This window comes from Mustelus asterias, chromosome 16, assembly GCF_964213995.1.
Source record: "Mustelus asterias chromosome 16, sMusAst1.hap1.1, whole genome shotgun sequence".
Lineage (NCBI taxonomy): Eukaryota > Metazoa > Chordata > Chondrichthyes > Carcharhiniformes > Triakidae > Mustelus > Mustelus asterias.
Genome location: NC_135816.1, coordinates 66612875 through 66634491, shown reverse-complemented (window position 1 = coordinate 66634491; position 21617 = coordinate 66612875). Strand labels below are relative to the sequence as shown.

Sequence of the window (21617 nt, the reverse complement as noted above, 5' to 3'; positions counted from 1 at the left end):
GGTGGCAATGGCGAACTCATTAGTAGCACACTGTATGAGCAACTGCCTCTTTCCCTTCCTGCCTCTCTCACTGGTAGGCAGGGACAAAGTTGACCCTGCAACGTTGACAAATATGAAACCTGCTTCCACCACCCTTATTCAATCCAGAAAATGATTTTCTTTTTCAATAACATGATCAAAATGCTTTTAAAAAATGACAACAACTTGCCTACAAGACTGAAAATCTTCTCAACGAATTACTGCAAATTAATCAGTAAATAGTGAATGAATCCTCTTGACTAAGCCTGTTTTTCAAAGTCGTTGTCGTGACTTTGTGTCAATCTCTGCTCAGTCAATAATTGGGAAACACCTCCACAAACGACTCCCTGGAGGTAACGCATGAGTGCGACTCTTAATGCAGCCTCCCGAGTAAAGAAATAGTCACAGAAGCTCTGACTTAAAATGTGGCTGCACAATCGAACCGTTTGTGGACAACCTTTTAATAAATAAATAAGTCAGGTCCTGAGTCTCTGGAAGTGAAATAACTGCTCCCATCCCTTGCACCATGAAAACACAGAGAAAGGAAATAGATGTCAGAATGCAAACCAAATGCTGCCCCATCAACAAACCCTTAACTATTCCAGGTTTCCAAGCAATCACTGAACTCGCATTTTAGGTGATTAATCAAATGAAGGCCTAGAGGCCTGGTTCGAGTAAATTATCCAGTAAAAGGGTAATGATATCCAGGGATTCAATGCCCAAGAGATGAGATTTCTAGGGCGGCCAATCAATTGAATTCATCCTGACACAATGATATGGATGGGGGTTCAGCAATCTTTAATTTTTAACAGATCCAGATGGCAAAAGATGATTGGACTCTCCGATCCTTTGGAGGCTTAGTTTTTTTTCCCGTTAAAAACAAAAAGGTGGAATACGGCTCGGAAAATAAGCAAAGTGATGCCTGAATTCAAATTAGAAGCAGATTGCTCCCGACAACTGTACAGCTTTACCTTCAAACACTGTGCTGACAGGCAAACCTCAGGATGAAAGATGGAGTCTCAACTTGAGGTTATTGTGGCCTCCTTTTGGGAGATGTTTTCTCAATCTATCAACTTTGTAAGATCCTTTTGAAGTTCCTTACTGAAGCACTTTCAAGAAAACGCACACACGGTAGTAACAAATGATAGTGGAGCAGGGAGTTGGGGAGGGGGGGGGGAATGTTGGGGGATCAAAAACCATCACAAATTATGGAATGAAGCTAATCATAATTTCATAAGGGTGCCATGCAGAGGCACATGACAAGAGGTGCTAGACTGCCTTGTTCCTTTCAGAACACCAGCCTTTCATAGTCCACTGACATGCTACAGAAATATTACCTGCAACTAAAGTCGTCAGATCTTCTGTTGGACAATTATAACCACCAAACATTTGGATTGTTATTGTACTTTTCAAGATGAGGGACAACATTTCTCCCCCTGTCTGTCAACCCAGTATGTACTCCGCTTGGGGAACTTCCCCATAAATTGCTTAGTCTGCTCTTGACACAATATGAGTATTAGTATGTTCAATATGAATTTCATTATTTGAATGATATATCCCAGCGATCAACAACAAGCATTGCGAAGTTAAGTTTCCTTTAACCTGCTCTAATACTTTGACCTTTGAACTGAGGGTAGTGTCCCTGCTGCATAAGCTCCATTTTCTAAACCACCCAGTCTCATGGCTTTTCTGAACATGACTGCCAATTGTGGGCAGAGGCCAGCTTTATTTCACTTCAAACTCTGGCCGGCAAATTTTATTCCATCAGTTTGAGATAGGTGTTGTAGATTAGGTAACCTAACAAGGTGCACCCAGAGGTAGCTGTAACAGGGAAATTGTTTCAAAAGTAAACAAGAGAGACAAAGTAATTGCTGGGGGTTGTGACAGAAACTAAGGCCTAAGATTGAATTTTTGGGAGAATTCCCAACTCCGCAAGTGCATCTCGGGAGAAATAACCTGATGTTTATTCCAGGGATTTGGCGGAGGGAAACTGGGGGGTTGTTGACTGGAGTCAGGCCCACAATCCCTGCAAAGAATTCAGAGGACTACTAGGTGCTGAGGAGGGGGCTAATTAAAAGAGCTGGCTTGGTGCTCCAGACATTGTTTCAGTTATAAAAAGAAATCAATAAAACCAAAATGAACCTTTATCCTTCACATCCCTTCACCAACGCCTCCCCAACACACACAACTTTTATGATCGCTCATACACTCCATGCCACCTAATGCTCGCCCATGGTTCTTTATAGCCCTGTTGGCAACTTAGTACCTACTCATGCCAATCCATGACCCATCTCTCATCCCATTGCATTTTATAGCTCCTATGCCAACTTAGTGCCAACTCATGCCAACCTTTACACTAACCACCCTTTTCACTTACATCCTCCATACCAATTCATGCAGTATCCATCATAAGCAGGCCTCAGGAGCCATGGTGAGTGAAATAAAGTAAGGTTCCCAGTTCACTATGTTTTCAAATTTTTCATTCATAAAAATCCATTCAGTACATTTAAAATCTTTCAAGTCTTTAATCCCTCATAAAAACAAACTTTAGTTTCATAACCTCACATCAAGAATAGCTAATCACTTTATAAGCACTTGGCGATGTCAATCAAATTGTGAACCTACTGGCCCCCACTTTGATAATGACAGTTATGGAAGCACTAAAGCAGCATTCATCCAATAATGATAACCTTCAAGCTTACGTCAACACCCAGCTAGTGAAATAGCAAGAAGAGTCACCACAGGCTGTTTTCTTTCAAGGAAATTAAAAGGCTCGGGGGTTTAAATGACTTGACAGCTCTACTGAACATATCCACTTTTTATGTCTACCCTTAACAAACCCAAACGGCTCCTTACCTCTCCAAAAGGGCACTTGACCTCTTCCAAAGAGCATGTTACTCCCCAAAAGGGATTTCTGGACCTCTCTGAAAGGTTACTTCATCTCTCCAAATAACTGTGGCAGCTTAAGACCTTTTCCTCAAATATCCGAAGCCTCGACATTAAGGTTTGGACATCCCCATAATGAAAATTGCATCCGTTTGAAGGCAACTATATTCCTTCATGCACAGCTGCCTCTGTGTACTATGGATGTGCAAACTACAACCTGCTGCCATCTCCCCCACCAATCCTCTGCCCCCTGTAGCTGAAGATGGTGGGTGTAGGGATTGGGGGCTCCAGCACCATTTTGGCTAAGGCATGGAGGCCTTTATGAAAATTAAAGCCCTCGTGTGTCCTCATCAGGAGGCAGACTTAATCCATGTGCTGAGGTCGGAACCAACAACTCATTATAACCAAATTATCACTAAACTTGAACTTATGGTGATATTGCAATAATTTTAGCAGGGAATATTATGTTGTGCTTAAGCATTGCCGTTTTATGGTATTCTGGTTCTGTATGTGATGTATTTTAACAGCCATTTCAACAAAACTGACAATTGGACATACGTTTCCCAAAGCTAGGTTTTTCATCAACTCATATCTTGGTCTGCTGTAGAGACCGATAGCTAGTCAACAAGCCATAATGGCTATGTCAACTACCAGGATAATAGAATGTGAATTATGTTAACTGTTATCCTTTTTGTCTAATAAATAGCATGCCTACCATCCTGAAAAGTAAATATGTCACCGTTCCTTTACTGATGCTGGACCAAAGGCCTGCAACTCCCTTCCTAACAGCACTGTGGGAGTATCTACTCCACATTGATTGCAGTTGCTCAAGAAGGCAGTTCACCACCACCTTTTCCAAGCCAATTAGTGATGGGTAATAAATGTTGGCCGAGCCAGCGAAGCTCTCATCCCTTGAATGAATTAAAAAAAACAAGACCTGAACAACATTCAGGCTTGGTCTGATGAATGGTAAATGACATTCATTCCACTGACAATGGACCATCTGCAACAAGAGAAAGTCCAACCATTTCCCACTGACACATAATTGCATTGCCATCACTGAATCCCTCATGATCGACATTCTGGAGGTTTACCACTGGTCAGAATATTAATTGGACGAACCAAGAACAAGTCAGAGGCTGGGAATTCTGTGGTGAGTAACTCACCTTCTGCACTACCCCTCAGCCCATGCCTCCCCAAAAGGCTGTCCACCATCTACATGACACAAGCCAGAAGTAAGATGGAATACTCTCCACTTGCTTGGATGAGTGTGGCTCAAACAATGCTCAAGAAGCTCAACACCATCCAAGACAAAGCAGCCTGCCTGATCGACATCTGCTCAACAACATGCAGACCCCCTCCAACCTAAGACCCCATACTGGTGCATAGTGGCTGCACTGTGTACCACCTACAGGATGCATTGCAGCCAGGGTCCTTTGACAATGCCTTCTAAACCTGCAACCTCTACCTCCCAGAAGGACAAGGCCAGTAGACTCACGGAAACACTGACACTTGCACGGTTTCCTCCAATTCACGCACCATTCTGACTTAGAGCTATATTGCCATTCCTTTACTGGCTTTGATTCAAATTCCTGCTTAACAGCACTGTGGCTGTACAAACACCACAGGGGCTGCAGCAGTTCAGGATGGCAGGCTGCCACCATCTTCTTAAGAACAATTAGAGATGGGCAATAAATGCTGGCCTGGCCAATGATGCCTGCATCTCATGAATTCATATAAAAATATCCACTGATCGGCTAAAATAATACATTAGGATCAGATAAATTCACGGACCAGGACAAAACACTGTTGAAAACCATTCCCAAGCTTTGTTTGGGATTGTCAGATTCTTAGAGCCATTGATAGTGTGCACCAATTATATGAAGCAGTGATTCTAATGCTGAGTTCCAAGTGATGGGATTGTGTGGCAGGAATTTGCGAAGAGAGGTTGCGGGCCCTACTTAAAGTTCCATCCATTAAAATTAACTGAGGGGGGAAATCGTGTTGGATATCCTGATTTCCCTTTCAGAATTGTCAATATGTACTCCGACTGTGTGAAGCCTTGAACCCAATATTAAAATCTATGTCTACAATTTTCAGTCTGGAGAATATACAGTGCTTATTTCTAAACAACATGGGAACTGTGTACTGATCAGATATTTGTGATATCCTGTAACCCGGAGAAACATTGAGATCACAAGGTAACCCTCGTCACCATGTTATATGAGCACATGGCATAATAAACCACAAAGGGATGGAAGAAAATAAAACTAACCCCAGGGGTGGAATTTTACCATCGCGCCCACCCCCGAAATTGGTGGCGGGGGAGGGGGGGCAGGGGTGTGGCACAACTTGCAGAATGGAACTCTCCGTTGGTTTCGGATTTTATGAGCCTCACCCGAGCGAGGTCGTGAAATACCGGCCCTGGGGTTAGGAAATACATGATGTGCGCATCTTTCTGGTTCAATGAAGTACTCTCCATATCCTACATCAGTAATGAAATTGCATGCAATTCCCTCAATTACACACCAAGGTCAAAGGGGCTCCTATATCACTGCAAGTGTCCATCAGTACTACCTCGCTGTGAAGTATTTCACTTAATAATAAACCACAAGGATCAGACATCAAAACAGTCATGTAGTGGCCAACAAATTTTGGTGACCGACACAAACCTTTTGATTGACAGCATTTATCTAAATCCAGAGCAAGTTTGGATGCTGCAGAGTGCACGTGTTTTGCTGTTTGTTTTTGATTTTTAAAAATAATTAGGAGCTTAGAAACTGATGTTTAATATTCCCCAGCAAAAAGGGAAGGAAATAATAGAACAAATTGGCATTTGTTGGGAAATAATGGGAACAAATTGGCATTGGACCGTTTGTATTTTCAGAAATTGGTGAACAAAAATGAACAAGTTGTAACCTGTAAAACACATTCCTGGGCCAAGAAATCAGTCAAACAAAGTATTGCTAGATCACAGTCCAATGTCAGAACATATCGCCACCCCTATCAGGACACATCCAATCAAGGGAGAAAGCAGGTCGGAATGAGTGAACTTTCCCCACTCAGCGTCAAACAGCTTCTCACTGCTTCCCGCTGATCAGACTCCTAAGATCAATCAGAGCGATCAATCCCGACCTGTTCTCTCTCCATTCCTTGTGATTGGATATGTTCTGAGATGGGTGACGATGTGGATGTAGACCAGGGGGATATAGTGTGTTTCTGGAAGGATTTTCTCAGTTTGTTTAAAGCCCAGGACATCAACAATGGAGGACAATCTTCACACCCAGATTATGACTTGCTTTAAGTAGATTCAGAACAAAGGCATCCTTTATTAGGGCAAAAACCTCTTGGATTTACAGGATAATAAAATGCCAGTTTCTTTACAGATTGTTCAATCAGAAAATGGACTCGTTGGAAGTGTATGAACACTCCTCTTTGAGTTATTGTCCGCCCCCAATCCCCCTGCCAACCCATCCCCCACTGCCCTTTTATTTAGCCTTTGAATCATTTGATCAAGCAGTAACCTTAGCCAAGTAGATGCATGGGTGGCCTGAGCAGTTTCTTTGCCAGCACCACTCTTCCACCAACTCGCAGGAGGCTTGCAAGAGGGGCCAGGTAGTAAGTCACGCTCTTGGTTTTATTTCCTTTCCTGTGGGGCAATGTGGGCCTCTGCTCGGCACCTTGCCACTGTGCTAGCAGCACAATCAAGTTAACATAGTGAAAAATTGCAGACACAAAACTACGCACTGTTGACCCAGCTTTCCGCTCTGAAAAGGCAATCTAACCATCAATGATAACAACATTTGTAAAGATTTTCACTATTCGTGGTTTCTTCTCCATTGCAACTTACATTTGCATAGCAACTTTAAATGCCGAAAAACATACCAAAGCACTTCATGGGAATGTAATCAAAAAAAAAATGGGCACCAATAAGTCAGAAGAGGAGATATTAGGAGGGGTGATGATATATTTGGTCGAACAGCTTTTGCCGTTCTAGAAATGCTGAACTTGCATACTACGTTTACCATGTTCCTACAACATTTAACACAGTTGCAAAAAACTTTCCCTGTCAGTTAACCTGCTGTAAAAATGTGCTCACAATAACGCAATCAGTGATGATTACCCCGACTTCTGCACCATCAAGGATCATAAACCTTCATCACCTGACCTGACTGCAAAACCAGGACACCTGAGGAAATGCGTAACAAATGTACATTTTTTAAAAACCTGGCCATTCTACAATCATATTAATGCATGAGAGAATTTGTAACAATGGAATTTGCACGAAGCTGATCAGGCAAAAGATTTAACACCTCCGAAGTAATTACAGGTCAATCCATTTTAAAGGTAGTTATGGAAAGCAGGGAGCAAATAGCAGTGCTGGTAGCACCCATTGCCCTGTCCAACCAGGTATGATCTTGCCAACACGTAAAGCCACTGACAACATGCCAGCCAATAAAAATTCACTCCAATCTAGCAGTTGCAATTTACATGAGTGTATAAATCAGTAAAATAAAATCCAAACTGATCAAACATTCAATTCCGAGGACTTTAAACACAGACAATTTTCTGATGGGGAAACTACCATTATTCAACCCAAAGATATCTGAGCCAAATGATTGTCACTTGCTAAATAATAATCTTAAAATAGGCAACATAATCACTGCATTGAAAATACTTAAGAATAAAGGGAGAAAGTAAAAAGAGTTTGTGTCGTCTAGCTTGGCAAATACCAGCATTCACTGAACACATCTTCATTATTTCCAAAATGCACACTCTCAAGCATGCAATGTACAGTGCAGAAAGAGGCCACTCGGCCTATTGAATCTGCACTGACACTCTAAAAAAGCATCCTACCCAGGCCTCCCCCCACCTGCCCCACTCCTTGTAACTCTATGCATTCATCCTAACTTACACATCTTGGGACACTAAGGGTCAATGTAGCATGGCCAATCCACCTAACCTGCACATCTTTGGACTGTGGGAGGAAACTGAAGCACCCGGAGGAAACCCACGCAGACACAGGGAGAATGTGCAAACTCCACACAGTCACCTAAGGCCAGAATCAAACCTGAGTCCCTGGCGCTGTGAGGCAGCAGTGCTAACCACTGCGCCACCATGCCGCCCCTATTGTTTGAGAGAATGGTACATTTAGTATTTAACGTATTAATGCACCTTTACACCTAGCATGCAAATCTTGACATAAAGTCCTGTTTAAATAAAATCCAAGTTACTATCCTGAACCTTTTGGAAACATTCTGATCAACACGATAGCTCAGCTATTTCTTGATTCATCAATGAGTCAAAGATTTGAATAAGCATGATGTGGGGCAGGAATAGAGATGGCAGTCGCTAACCAACTTGCACAACGAGGCACTAATTGATCAGTTGAGCCAAAAAACATTGTAGACATTTTTTTTCTTCCAACGCAGAGGCAATTATGTAAGTTAAATCGACCCTTTAAAAGTTGGGTGAAAAACATAAATAAAATGATCTTTTGGTTACTCACAGTCGGGAGAGTTTTGGGGTTCCCTGGAAGAGCAGCTCAGGAAGGACCTGAAGTTTATTCCTGTTGAGTCGCCTGATAAGAAAATGTAGAACAAAAGTAATCAAACACACGTGTGATATATGTAGACCTCGTGCAGGACCAGTGCACCTCTTGGTCACTTCATATTCAAAACACTAAACTTCCCAATCTCCTCCAATAATGTGTATACCCAACTGATTTGTACTAGTCCAGTCCTGCAGTGCATCCCATATTGTAACAAAGACACAGTTCAACCAGTGATGTGCACTGTATATCACAGCAAAACCACACAAGTTAATGCATAACAATGAATCCAAACAGGCTTACCTTACATTGTATAACATCCTGAACTGCATTGGAATTTTACCACCCTGCCCACCACGGGAATTGGAGCGGGCAAGGGGCGGACAATGGGAAGGTCTGTTGACCTCGAGAAGGATTTTACAGTTTCGGGACGAGTGGGGCCATAAAATCCTGCCCATAGTGTGCTGTACACTGTGGTGTGTCCTCTATTATGTGCAGTACAAACCTTCACAACATACTGTGTTCTTAGTGACCAGTTATTTGGGATAGGGTACGGGGTGTTTAGACTTCTTGGTTCAAGGAAATCCATTTAACTCATGAATAGACAGACAGCAGCTCAAATTTTAACTCATGGAGTTTTAAGGGAGAGTAGAAATGACCCATGGAGAGTTCATGATACCCTACCATCTTATCTAGACTGCATATGAATAGCACTGAACAGCTGTCTGTTGGCCAGGAATGACACTAATACTGTTGAGAAATTAGGTTGAGACCTGTACATCATCAGAGAGCTAAGGGACTGGTCCCCTAGCGTGTTAGCACTGGCAACAGTGGGGTAGTTGCTCCGACAGATGTTACTGCTGTTGGATGTTGGAATGCGGTCAGGATACCCAACTGCATGCTGACTGCTGATTATTGTCAGTTCTGAATACAGGCAGGGGTACCTGCTCTGGTCATTGGCTGTATGTTCAGCATGTGGCCCAATATCATTACTAGCTCGCACCACTTGTATGTACTTAGCTACATCTCCTGAAAGGAAGATGGTTACGCCTGATGGCATAAGGACTGAGATCGCTGGCTTTAAGTATGCTTGCAACAGTCAAAAAATAGCTGACCGTGAGAAAGCACAGAGGCCAAGCTTTTCAGATGTTGAGCTAAGGTCTTGTCAGAAAAGGTCAAATGGAGGAGAGGTGCCCTGTAACATTTATAAGTGCATGCTGGATGCCTTCCAGACACATGGGCAGAATTCTCCCATCTGGGAACAAGTCCTGTGATGGGGATGCAGAAAGGGAGTGTTTCCCACTGTGGAGGCCGGTGGAAAACCACGCCATATCTTCCAGCTCTGACCTCAGTAATTATGCATCCTGTGCCATATTGTGTGGCAGGGCGGGCGGGCATGATGACACACATCCAGCCATCATATCCGGGTGCCATATCGAAAAGGTGCCCAACGTCACTGACCCACCATTGAAGAAAGAAGATGGACCTCCTTAAAAAGATGAATCTCCAGGACCACCCCATAGGAGTTCCTCGATGACACTGAATCTGAAAGATTGAACGGTGCATGCCCCCCGTCACTGTAAAAGGTCACTGAGTATATTTATACAGAGACAGAGCCCCTTTGAGACCTGGGCAGAGAATGGATTTGTTTTTGCTTCAGGCTTCTGTGCAGTAATGAGGTGACAGGTAATTACACAGAATTGAATCCCGTCTGCTCACCTGCATTTACAGAGGCCCAAACCATCAAACCTGATATGAGCTGAGGAAAGAACGCTTACTGTTAATTAAAGGAATGGTTACATTGCAGCATGTTCATATGCCAGAGGGATCTACAGTTTTTCTTTCTCTTTGCAAGGGTATGTTCGTCTTTGAAAAGCTCATTTCCTCACACTTTGCTTAGATTTCACCAGGATGCACGTCAAAAGTGAACAGGAAAATGTACTGTCTGTTCATCCAGTGTGCACAGTAAGAAGTCTCACAACACCAGGTTAAAGTCCAACAGGTATTTGCTACCAAATAAACCTGTTGGACTTTAACCTGGTGTTGTGAGACTTCTTACTGTGTTCACCCCAGTCCAACGCCGGCATCTCCATATCCAGTGTGCTGCCAGGCCATTACCAACGCTTCTTCTTTCATCAGCTGCAAGTTGGATAAAAGCAGCATCACATGATTGGCTCCCCAATTTTCGTTTCCTGGAGATTCCAGCTTTCAGCTTGCCTCATCCTCAAGACCAAGCCCAATCCATCACTCAAACAAGCCTCCCATCCAATGACTTTGTCTACACTTCCCGCTGTCTCGGAAAAGCAACCAGCATAATCAAGGACACCAACACGCCACGGATGTACTCTTCTCCACCTTCTTCCGTCAGGAAAAAGATACAAAAGTCTGAGGACACATACCAACTGACTCAAGAACAGCTTCTTCCCTGCTGCCATCAGACTTTTGAATGGGCCCACCTTATATTAAGCTGACCTTTCTCTACATCCTAGCTATGACTGTAACACTACATTCTGCGCTCTCCTTTCCTTCTCCTTTATATACGATATGAACGGTATGTTTCGTCTGTAGAGTGCGCAAGAAACAATACTTTTCACTGTATCCCAATACATATGACAGTAATATATCAAACCAATTTTATGACTAGAGCCACTGGATGTCAACTCAATGGCATTTATTTACACTTCAACATACTACGTCCCCATCCCCCCACCACAAAACCCATGCAAACCCCAGAAGGTTCCTTCAACAGTAGAGCAGAACATTGAAAAATTACATTGTTCCAAGTTAATTTTATTTGTATTTGCCTTTTTATTGCTGCACATTTAATAGAATGAAAAGGAAATATTTGTATATTCAGTAGATTGTGCGCTCCAGTTACCACTTGCCAAAAATATTAATTGCTTCATCACAAAATATTGATGCCCAAATATTAATTACATTTGAAAGATACTTTCCAATTTAGGAAGTATATGTGACAAAATATTCCTTTTTTCTTTGAACAACATTGAATAGAAATGGGAATTGCTTCAGTCAGGTGGACATGGAACCTAATGGCTATAGTCCAAGTCTTTTGTTCTTCGTGATGGAACGCTGCTGCTATAACATTTGTTATTGATTCGTGGGACATGGGCGTCGCTGGCTGGCCAGCATTTATTGTCCATCCCTAGTTGCCCATGAGACTTTGTAGCAATTGATACAACTGAATGGCTTGCTAGGCCATTTTCAGAGGGCAGCTGAGAATCAACCACATTGCTGTGGCTCTGGAGTCATATGTAGGCCAAACTAGGTAAGGACGGCAGATTTCCCTCCCTATAGAACATTCATGAACCAAATGGGTTTTTCCGACAATCTACAATGGTTTCGTGGTCATCAGTAGATTCTTAATTTCAGATATTTTTAATGAATTCAAATTCTGCCATGTTGGGATTCGAACCTGGGTCCCCAGAACAAGTTTATTTATTAGTGTCACAAGTAGGCTTACATCAACACTGCAATGAAGTTACTGTGAAAAGCCCCTAGTCACCACACTGCAGCGCCTGTTCAGGTACACTGAGTGAGAATTTAGCATAGCCAATGCACCTAACCAACATGTCTTTTGGACTTGTGGGAGGAAACCGGAGCACCCGGGGGGAAACCCACGCAGACACGGGAAGAACGTGCAGACTCCACACAGACAGTGACCAATACAAGGAATCAGACATTAGCTGAGTTTCTGGATTAATAGTCTGACGATAATACCACTAGGCCATCGTCTTCCCTGTTGTGAAATTGGGAAAAAAAGAGGGAAAGAAATGGAAAGGCAGATGCTATGAGGGGGAGAGGAATGCCAATTGGAATTGAGGATTTTGGGGATGCAGGGTAGAGTGTCAGGCGGAGCTGAAGTCTCAAAGGGTGCCAGCATAAAGAGAGCGAGCACTATTGCTATTATTCATTTTCTCCCTCCACCTCTAATTTTAGATTTTCACTGGGTGCGTTTATTGTCTTGAATTTTGTTCAGCACACCAGGAGAAGCCTGGGCAACCAGAAGCCACGTGAAATACTATTCATGTTGTGCTTCTTTAAACTGGGCAAATAACAGCCGGTGGATGTTAATCCAGTTCCAAGAGAGTGGGGAGCTGCAGGAAATGAAGCAGGGAAACTCTACAAGCTTGCTGACTGAGCCACTCAAAGACTTGATTTGTAGATCGACAGTGTCCAAGCTAAGCTATTGCCCTCAATTGTTTAATTATCAAAGTAAGTTTTCAAAGCTGACTGTATGTGTGGCTTATGTTGAAATGTATATTTCAGCCAACAACACTGAGCTGTTGAGTTGAACAGACAATCTGTAAAATAGTTCAACAGCTCCACTGCTGAATCAGCTCAAGGTCAACATGCAAGTTAAATTCTATCTAGTCCTTTTAATTTTCTCCAGTGGACACTGGCCTTTTTATCTTCTCTCTGAAAGCTGGTTAACAAGGCCTCAACAGGCAACAACAGGCCTCGTAATTTTGTTCCTCAATGAAAAACAAAGGTCAGAATTTTAGCTTTACCCTTTGGGTATGGTGTTCAGCACCTATTCCTCAGGCGAGGAATATGCAGTATTGGTTAAATGTGGACAAAAGCTGAAGGTTTTTTCTATTATGCTACAAATTTCATTGGAGGACATGCCCCTGTCTACATCAATGGGGACGAAGTGGAAATGGCCGAGGTCTTCAAGATTTTAGGTGTCCAGATCACCAACAACCTGTCCTGCTCCCTCCATGCCGACGCTATAGTTAAGAAAGCCCACCTACGCCTCTACTTTCTCGGGAGACTAAGGAAATTTGGCATGTCTGCTTCAATTCTCACCAACTTCTACAGGTGCACCATAGAAAGCATCCTTTCCGGTTGTATCACAGCTTGGTATGGCTCCTGCTCTGTCCAAGACCACAATAAACTACAAAGGGTCATGAACGAAGTCCAGTCCATCATGCAAACCAGCCTCACATCCATTGACTCTTCTACATTTGCCTCAGAAAAGCAGCCAGCATAATCAAGGACCCCACGCACTCCGGACATACTCTCTTCCACCTTTTTCTGTCAGGAAAAAGATACAAAAGTCTGAGGTCATGTACCAACTGAATCAAAAACTGCTTCTTCCCTGCTGCCATCAGACTTTTGAATGGACCTACGTCGCATTAAGTTGATCTTTCTCTATACCCTAGCTACATTTTGCACTAGTCTTCCCTATGTGCGGTATGCTTTGTCTGTATAGCACGCAAGAAACAATACTTTTCACTGTATGCTAATACATGTGACAATAATAAAATCAAATCAAATTTTGGGACATGGTGATTTCCTGCCAGATTGAATGCTTTATCTGTCGGTTGGTCACTTTAATGCAGGTTGAGGCTGCTGGCCTTCTGGTGTGCTGTCTCCTTTTTTCTGTAAGACAGCGGCAGGCCCTATCAAGGCTGCCATCTGCCTTTACTGCCCATGCTCCACTGGCAGCTCCCACCTCCTGGTAATGCTGGGCACCGCTCATTGGGCGCTGAGCCAGCTTCAAGGCCAATTAGGACACTTAGTTTTGAAGTGAGCATCACATGGGCGATGCAGTTGTGGTGCGGCGTTCGCGACCTGCAAACGTTCCAGGCAATCTCAGTGAATGATGGAATAGCCTCAAGGGACATTAATAGCTTATTCTTGTTCCTATGTTCCTAACATCGAATGATCAGCATCCGTAAACAAAGCAAAAGATTAAAGAAAAATAATTTGGATAAGTTCAAATGTCGAAGACACCAAGTTCACAGCCTCTGCTCTAATGGACAGAATATGATGGCACAGTGATTAGCACTGCTGCCTCACAGCGCCAGGGACCTGGGTTCAATTCCCAGCTTGGGTCACTCTCCGTGCAGAGCCTGCCTGTTCTCTCCGTGACTGCATAGGTTTCCTCGGGGTGCTCCGGTTTCCTCCCACAGTCCTGAAAGATGTGTTGGTTAGATGCATTGGGGGTGCTAAATTCTCCCTCAGTGTACCCAAACAGGCGCCGGAGTGTGGCGACTTGGGGATTTTCATAGTAACTTCATTGCAGTGTTAACTTATGAGGTAGAGATGCTGGCATTTAACTGGGGTGGGCACAGTAAGAAGTCTCACAACACCAGATTAAAGTCCAACAGGTTTATTTGGAAACACGAGCTTTTGTAGCACTGCTCCTTCATCTGGAGCGCTGCTCCTTCATCTAGAGCTCTGAAAGTTTGTGATTCCAAATAAACCTGTTGGACTTTAACCTGGTGTTGTGAGACCTCTTACAGTGTTAATGTAAGCCTACTTGTGACACTAATAAATAAATGAATATGAACCACAGCATCACTGAAAGAGATTGAACTGCGATCGTACTTCCATTAAAGTTGCTTTTTAAATCACAAACAGTCAGGCATCTGTTTCTCTTGTGTCACAACACTGCATAAAGTAATTCCAGCACTTGAGTTTATCCCCTGCCCTATCATTCCCTGAATCTTCAACTTCATGTCTGCCAAACGTTTTACCCTAAAATGGTGGTTTCTGGATTGAATCTCTATTATCATCTTATTTATAAACTTGATATTTCAAACAAAAGGAAGCAGTGAACTCAGTCAGCACGATCACTGTTTTCTATCACTCTGCCTGTCATCACTTGACAATGAGGCTCAACAAGAAATATAACAAGCAACTTTATTTCATTTACGTTAACATTACGAAGTTGAGCACCACATACATCATGAAAATTGTTGCCAGAGGTTTTGGTCACATGCTATGCAGTGCGATCCCTCGCTAGGTCTTTTAAGAGATTGGCACATTCTGGTGCTGGGATGGACAAGGCAAGGGAAGTGCTGTTTATCTTATAATTTAAAAAAACAAGATCAAAGAGAAATCGCACAAAGCATCCAGGCCTAGCCATGTATCAACACAGCTGCAAACAGTGGACCTTGCGAACCCATCAAAGAACCCACCCGTTTGCCTTACACTGACCTCACTTTGCTGACGTTAATGTAATTTCAGCGATTGGCAGAAATCCACAGTCCCCACAACACCAGTATTCCCCCTTCTCCACCCCACGCCCACCACCAACACCCAAACCCAATACAAGCTCTGCAAAGTTAGTATTTGATGAAGAATTACCCATTGGAATGTTGCTTTCCCTGCTGCAGTTTGCCCCAGATTTCAGTAATTACAGGCAATGAATTTCAAAGCCCTTTCATTCCCAGAGCAGTGTGCACCACGACAGCTGACATGCATACACAGTAGTTGTGAATATGCAGCTGTTTGGGGTTAAGGATCCATGGATCACCTGGGACGATAGGCAGTTGACACGATGATTTTATCAGGATTACACCAGACCAAAAATTGCCTCGCACAGATGGGCTCATCGAGAGGAAGAACCATTACTAACCTGGAGCTCCTTTGAAAGGGTTTCTAATCACTGTTCCTCAGAGAAATTAAGGATATTGCAGCACCATTACGAATCACCCTTTGTTTCCTCCACCCTTTTAGATATTGGTTCCACCTTGAGTACAGACTTAAGGGTACCAAGCTCCAGCTGCCGATCAGCCAAGTGATCCACCCCGATCGTCCCATCTCCAGAGTTCCCTCCTCCCTCCCACCCCATTTGCCCCCGTCTGCAGAGTTCCCTCCCTCCCACCCCGCTCACCCCATCTACAGAGTTCCCTCCCTCCCTTTCCTCCATCATAGCTCCACACCCACAGATACCACCCCCATTCGGCACATTCCTGACACAGTTATGGTGCCCAGTGGGCAGTGCCAGGGTGCCCGGTGGACAGTGCCAGGGTGCGAAGCAGACAGTGCCCCATAGGCACTGTCCAACTATGCCCCTGACCACCCTGGGGCTACAAAGGCCTCCGATTTCACCCCCCGCCGGCGAGGCCATCACCTCTGGTCTCCAGCTGATGGAGACCATCCTGTGATTCTCGCCAGTCAGAAGCTCGAGTGGCAACCAGGTAAGTGTAAGGTAGCTCAGACAATAGTGTCCGGGACTCGCTAATGATATTTAAAGTAGGGGTGGGATTTTCCAACCACGCTCGCCCAAAACCAGAAAATTCCACCCGAGGTCAATGCACCTTTGCATAGTCCACCACTGCCCCCCCCCCCCCCCCCCCCCCCCCACCGGTACGACTCCAGTGGCTGGCAGGACGGGAAAATTCCCACCCCCAATGTCTTTAAGATTTAAAGGTCCTAAGATCGTGACCAGAGATTCCATAACAAATGAAGGGTGAAACCACAGGATTTCTATTAACACCAGAGAGGAGGAAATCTAGTCTAAATTTGTTTGTCCGGTGAGTGGCAGCTACAGGGAGGAAGTGACAGGCCTGGTCATGCACTTCTCTCTTCCCAGGCAGCCATTTTCTTTCTAGGAGGGTGGAAAAAAATGATGTAAAACAGCAAAATTAAAGGGAAGGCACTGGACAGAAAGTACATGCACAAAAAGATAGCACTGGGTGCATGTAGAATTGTAAATAAAGATTAATTCATCAAATAGAATGAATACTCACCTTTATTCTGCGTGAGATAATGAAAACCACCCACCCAGCCTGAACACTTTTTAAAACCAATTAAAATCAACCACAGATGAATTCTAACCTGGCTCTGCCTGCTGCATTTAGCATTGAATTATTGCGCAGGGGAATCCTGGCTCCGATGGTTCTGTGCACAGTACACTGGAATCTCTGTATAAAGCTCCAGCCAGAACAAGGTTTAAAAGGTCAGTGCTGATATGTTTAAAGCCTTCAGTAAGCAGAGATTCTGTGCCAACTTTGTATAGAGTTGGAAGAGGTGATGATAGGTCTATTGTTTCTGGATTATACAGGTATACAAACTTCCTGGTAGTTAAAGGGGTTGAAAGCTGATGAGGAAAGGTATGAAATGCCACATCTGGGTGAAACTTCAAATACCAGCACTCTAAAACAATTTAAGCTTTCATTCGGCCAGTTCTTAAGGAAGGTTTGGTTCCATTGCTGGTTGTGAATGCCCTATTCTACACTGCAAACAGGGTCTGTTTGCTCAGGTAAAGTTCATGAACGAGACCTTCAGATTTTGCAGTCGCCATCTTGCCCGACCTTCCCAATCCTTCAAAGGCTCACAGTTACTACATCAGGGACTCTATCCAACTCCATTCACCTCAAGAGAATTGGCATTACAAAGAACTTTCCCATTAACCGACAGGAGTAAACGTAGTAGCAATTTGGTTCAGCTGGTTAGCATTCTGCCTCAGAGCCCCGAGCAGGGCTTTGAGCTTTATCAAGCTTCACCTGGCATTCAGGACCAATTTTGAAGAGGCGCTGCATTGTTTGGGGCCCCATTCTTTCTTTCCAGATATTAAATGCAGTTCCAATTCTAATGGATCAAATGCATTTTAATGATCTCCTGACACTATTTAAAAAGCAAATAATGTTCCCAGTTTCCTCGTCAACCTTCCTCCTTTTGTCTAAATAACTAAAGATCTTGTCTTTTTAATCTAATTTGCTGTACATGAAGAGCTCTGCGATGTTTCTGAGAGAAGCGATCAAGTCATGTTTTATTCATTCTTGTGAAAGTTGGAAGGCATTGTGTAATGGCATGTTGGCACAAAGGTGGCATGGTGGTACAGTGATTAGCACTGCTGCCTCACAGTGCTAGGGAGCCAGGTTCGATTCCCGGCTTGGGTCACTGTCTGTGTGGAGTTTGCACATTCTCCCCATGGGTTTCCTCCGGGTGCTCCAGTTTCCTCCCACAGTCCAAGGTGTGGGGGTTAGGTGGACCAGCTATGCTAAATTGCCCCTTCGTGTCAGGGGGATAGGGCCGGGGTGGGATTGTGGTCAGTGCAGACTCAATGAGCTGAACGGCCTGAATTGCATTGCAGGATTCTATGATTTTATGAAATTGAATGCACCCCTTAGTAACATGGTGGCGAGGGCATAGGAAAGATCTATGGTCTGGGGCACGTGGAAATTCACCCCATCTCCCATGAGATTAGCAATGCCATTCATTTCAGTAATGGAGGCCAAACTCACTTGACGGGGCAGAGAATAATTCGGAAGGAAACAAGAGAAAAAGGAAAATACGTGTGGCTGTCCAAGGCATCTATCTGTCTTTGTATTTTACATTACATAGACTCCAGCAAGTCTAAAGGGCAAAAATCAGATGCCACAATTAAACAGCCACAAATATGTTTGACAAAAGAGTTCTTACTTCTCTGAGTGAAAGTATTATGCTTTCTGGATTGGACCCTGTGCAAGACTCCAGGACGTCTACACAACACAAAACCCAAATAAAATCACTGACAGGCTAATGTGATTGCAATGCAAACTAGATGGATGGGGACAAACATTCCAGATCAATGCCACTACAATATACACAAGACAGCACACACGTGTCGAAGCAGCATTATGCCTCTTCAGCTAAAGCAGAAGTTAAAATCTATGCTAAAGATTACATTCGCTGTGATTCTGCGCCTTGTTTGGAGTACTGAGCTTCTCTGCATAATGCGCGAGGCATGGGAAATGGGAGTCAGGCTGATAAGTCAGAGATGCAAAGACTGTTTTTCAGAAGCTAAAGGCAGCAAACCAATATCAATTAGGACTCGCCTTTGATGCTCTTTAATTGGGGCAAAGGGAGTGGGGGAGGGGAAGAGGGGGAGGTCACTTGACTGTCAAAATTACTCTGAGATAGAGATAAATCAAACATCACGAGCAGTAATCTATACAACATCTTTATGCAAAGAAAACACTTGGATCATCAGACAAGGACAGAGAAAAGAGTCAATTAATGCTCGCCCTGCTTTCAAAGGGAGTAAGAACTGACCTTTCGACCTTTGTTGCGATACCAGAAATTTTGTGAATAAAACAGTGTCTCAGCATTTCCCTGGTCTTTTCAGGAGGTCATGTTGTGTTCTATCCGATATATATCAAGCACAAAGGCTTGACCTGAAAAATAGAGACTCTTCATTATCTTTACTCTCAAAAATAATGAAGAATTTGCAATGGATGTGTTTTTTTTAAACAGCTGTTGAGTCTTTCCAGTGCTAATGACATCATTGGAGGAAACGAACCAAGTGGAATTACTGCCCCTGACAAAAAAATGGATTATCAGAAGAGCTACAGTCAATAACACTTAATGCTAGAGTGGGAGCAGTTATTGAATTGACGGTGTGAGGGAATTGGATTAACATCTGTAGAGATACAGTCAGTAACAAACAAATGTGAGGCTAGGTGGGGCTATCGTCAATCTGGCATCGAGAGAGAGCTGGATTAGCATCAGTCGAGATGGTAATACAGCATGCTGGTTCAGAGCGCATACTGACATACAAAGGTAAATTTTAACCCAAGCCTCCCAAGGGGCTACAATGCAGGCCAAAGGCTGGTAATGTGTTGAGGGGGATTTTCCCACATATTCCTGTCATCTCCATCCCTTAACCTTGAACTTGCCTGAAAGGGAAGGTTTCTGCTCACCCCAGAGTAGCAGAGGCTACATCTCAATGGGAAATTTGCGTCCCAATTAACAGGATGCATGTAGCATTTTACCTGTTGACTGGCCATGCTCCACATTGTCACAAAGCTGCCAGCAGATGTAGGAAGCAGTAAGGATCCTGTTCACGGATAAATAAGTGAGTCTTTCATTTATTCTACACCCAAGATTTCCTGTCCCACAGGGCCTCAGGCCTGTTGTACCCAAGACACCACCATGCCCCCTGATCATAGTCACCGGAACTCCACCACCTCACCCATCACGGGATCGGAGCGGGTGTGGGTCTGACAATGGAAATCTCCGTTGACCTCGGGCAGGAATTTCGGTCTCACCCGAGCGAGGCCGTAAAATCCCACCCAGGGTTTTCAAACCCCACATCCAGTCGTTACTTACCTTTCCAAAGAAAGTTTCCGTGATGTTTTTATTCACAAAACTGTAACTAGCTCTGATCTAGTCACCAAAAAGTGCAATAAGAAAATGAAAACCAACAGGTTACACAGTCATTTTCACATTACCATCCAGATGTTGTTGCCCACTTTATGCATTCATTCAAAGGTACTTAAATGGTTGGGTTACCCTGACATGGCATTGGTGTCAGCACTACCTGCCCTCACCCACACCTGCCACAGACTTTGACCACGCCTTGCTGGCAAACTTACCATTCTGGTGGTGGTGGGGGGGGGGGGGGTCCAAAGGTAGAGCTGGGGTGGGTAAAGGGGAGTTCTTTAACAAGGCAATTCGCTTTCACACCTTCCAGGAGCAGAAAGATTCGGCAGCTGCTTTGCACTTCTTCAACTGCTCTCCACGACCAAGAGAAAACAGAGAGAGACTCACAGGGCACAGCTCTGTTCTACAGTTCAGAGGACATTTTGAGGTAATTCTTATTCCTATTGCATAACTTAACAGAAACAGCCAGATAAATGGGAATATATTGATTGTCCCAAAGGAAGGGAGATGTCCTTCATAAGGTTACTGCTTCACTGTCCGCATTTACAATTTTTAATGTAATTGAGGGAAACTGCACAATGGAGAATAGAACCAACTGACTTAATTCCATTTATGAGAAGTGCTAGAACTCTGCCCTGTCCTTGGCATGTGGGAGAGACAAGGTATTTCTCATTAGTGAAGTATAGAGTGTATTTCCACTGCTTCCCACTATCAGCTCCTGGTTTAGTTCCACTGCACTAGATCAGACCGCAAAGGAATTTCCACCCAGGCGGCTGATTAAAGGAGAAGTAGAGACAGGCACGATTGGACACAGACACAGTGCAGTAATGTGATCAGACACGCTTTCATTACTGCACATTCCCAAGGCACTGGCACTAAATGCATTAATCTGCACACAGCACAGGGAATTTACAATGACAGCAGCCATAGACCGGAAAGGAACAGGTACTGACTGCATGGCAGGGCATAATCAGGGAAAAGATAAAAGTTCACATTCACCTTATACTAGCTATGTGAAATGGAGACCATGACTCTGGGATTTGGGGTGCTCTGTCAGATTTAGTTACCAGCTAATTGAGTGATTTTGAGTGGATTGAATGTTTCTAAAGTCCAGAGATTTCTCCATTTTTGTTTCCTCCATGGGCACTCTCCTTTCTTCCTTTACCTTGGACAATATTTCAGCTTCAACCAGTGCCACCAAAGACCAATTACGCAGGTTGTTTGTGACATTCTACTTGACGTGAAATGGCTGCCACATTTG

At 43.8% G+C, this 21617-nt stretch overlaps 1 protein-coding gene across 2 annotated transcripts in view; it reads right to left on the bottom strand.

The window, feature by feature from the left end:
- LOC144505230 (slit homolog 3 protein-like) overlaps nucleotides 1–21617 on the bottom strand; it is a 678283-nt gene that overhangs the window by 589953 nt on the left and 66713 nt on the right. The window contains exon 4 of one of the 2 annotated variants that reach the window (XM_078231240.1): nucleotides 8414–8485. The exons of the other annotated variant lie outside the window; for it this stretch is intronic. Within the exon in view, the coding sequence (XP_078087366.1) occupies nucleotides 8414–8485 (72 nt within the window). The remainder of the gene's footprint in view (nucleotides 1–8413; nucleotides 8486–21617) is intronic. 2 annotated transcript variants of the gene reach the window in all.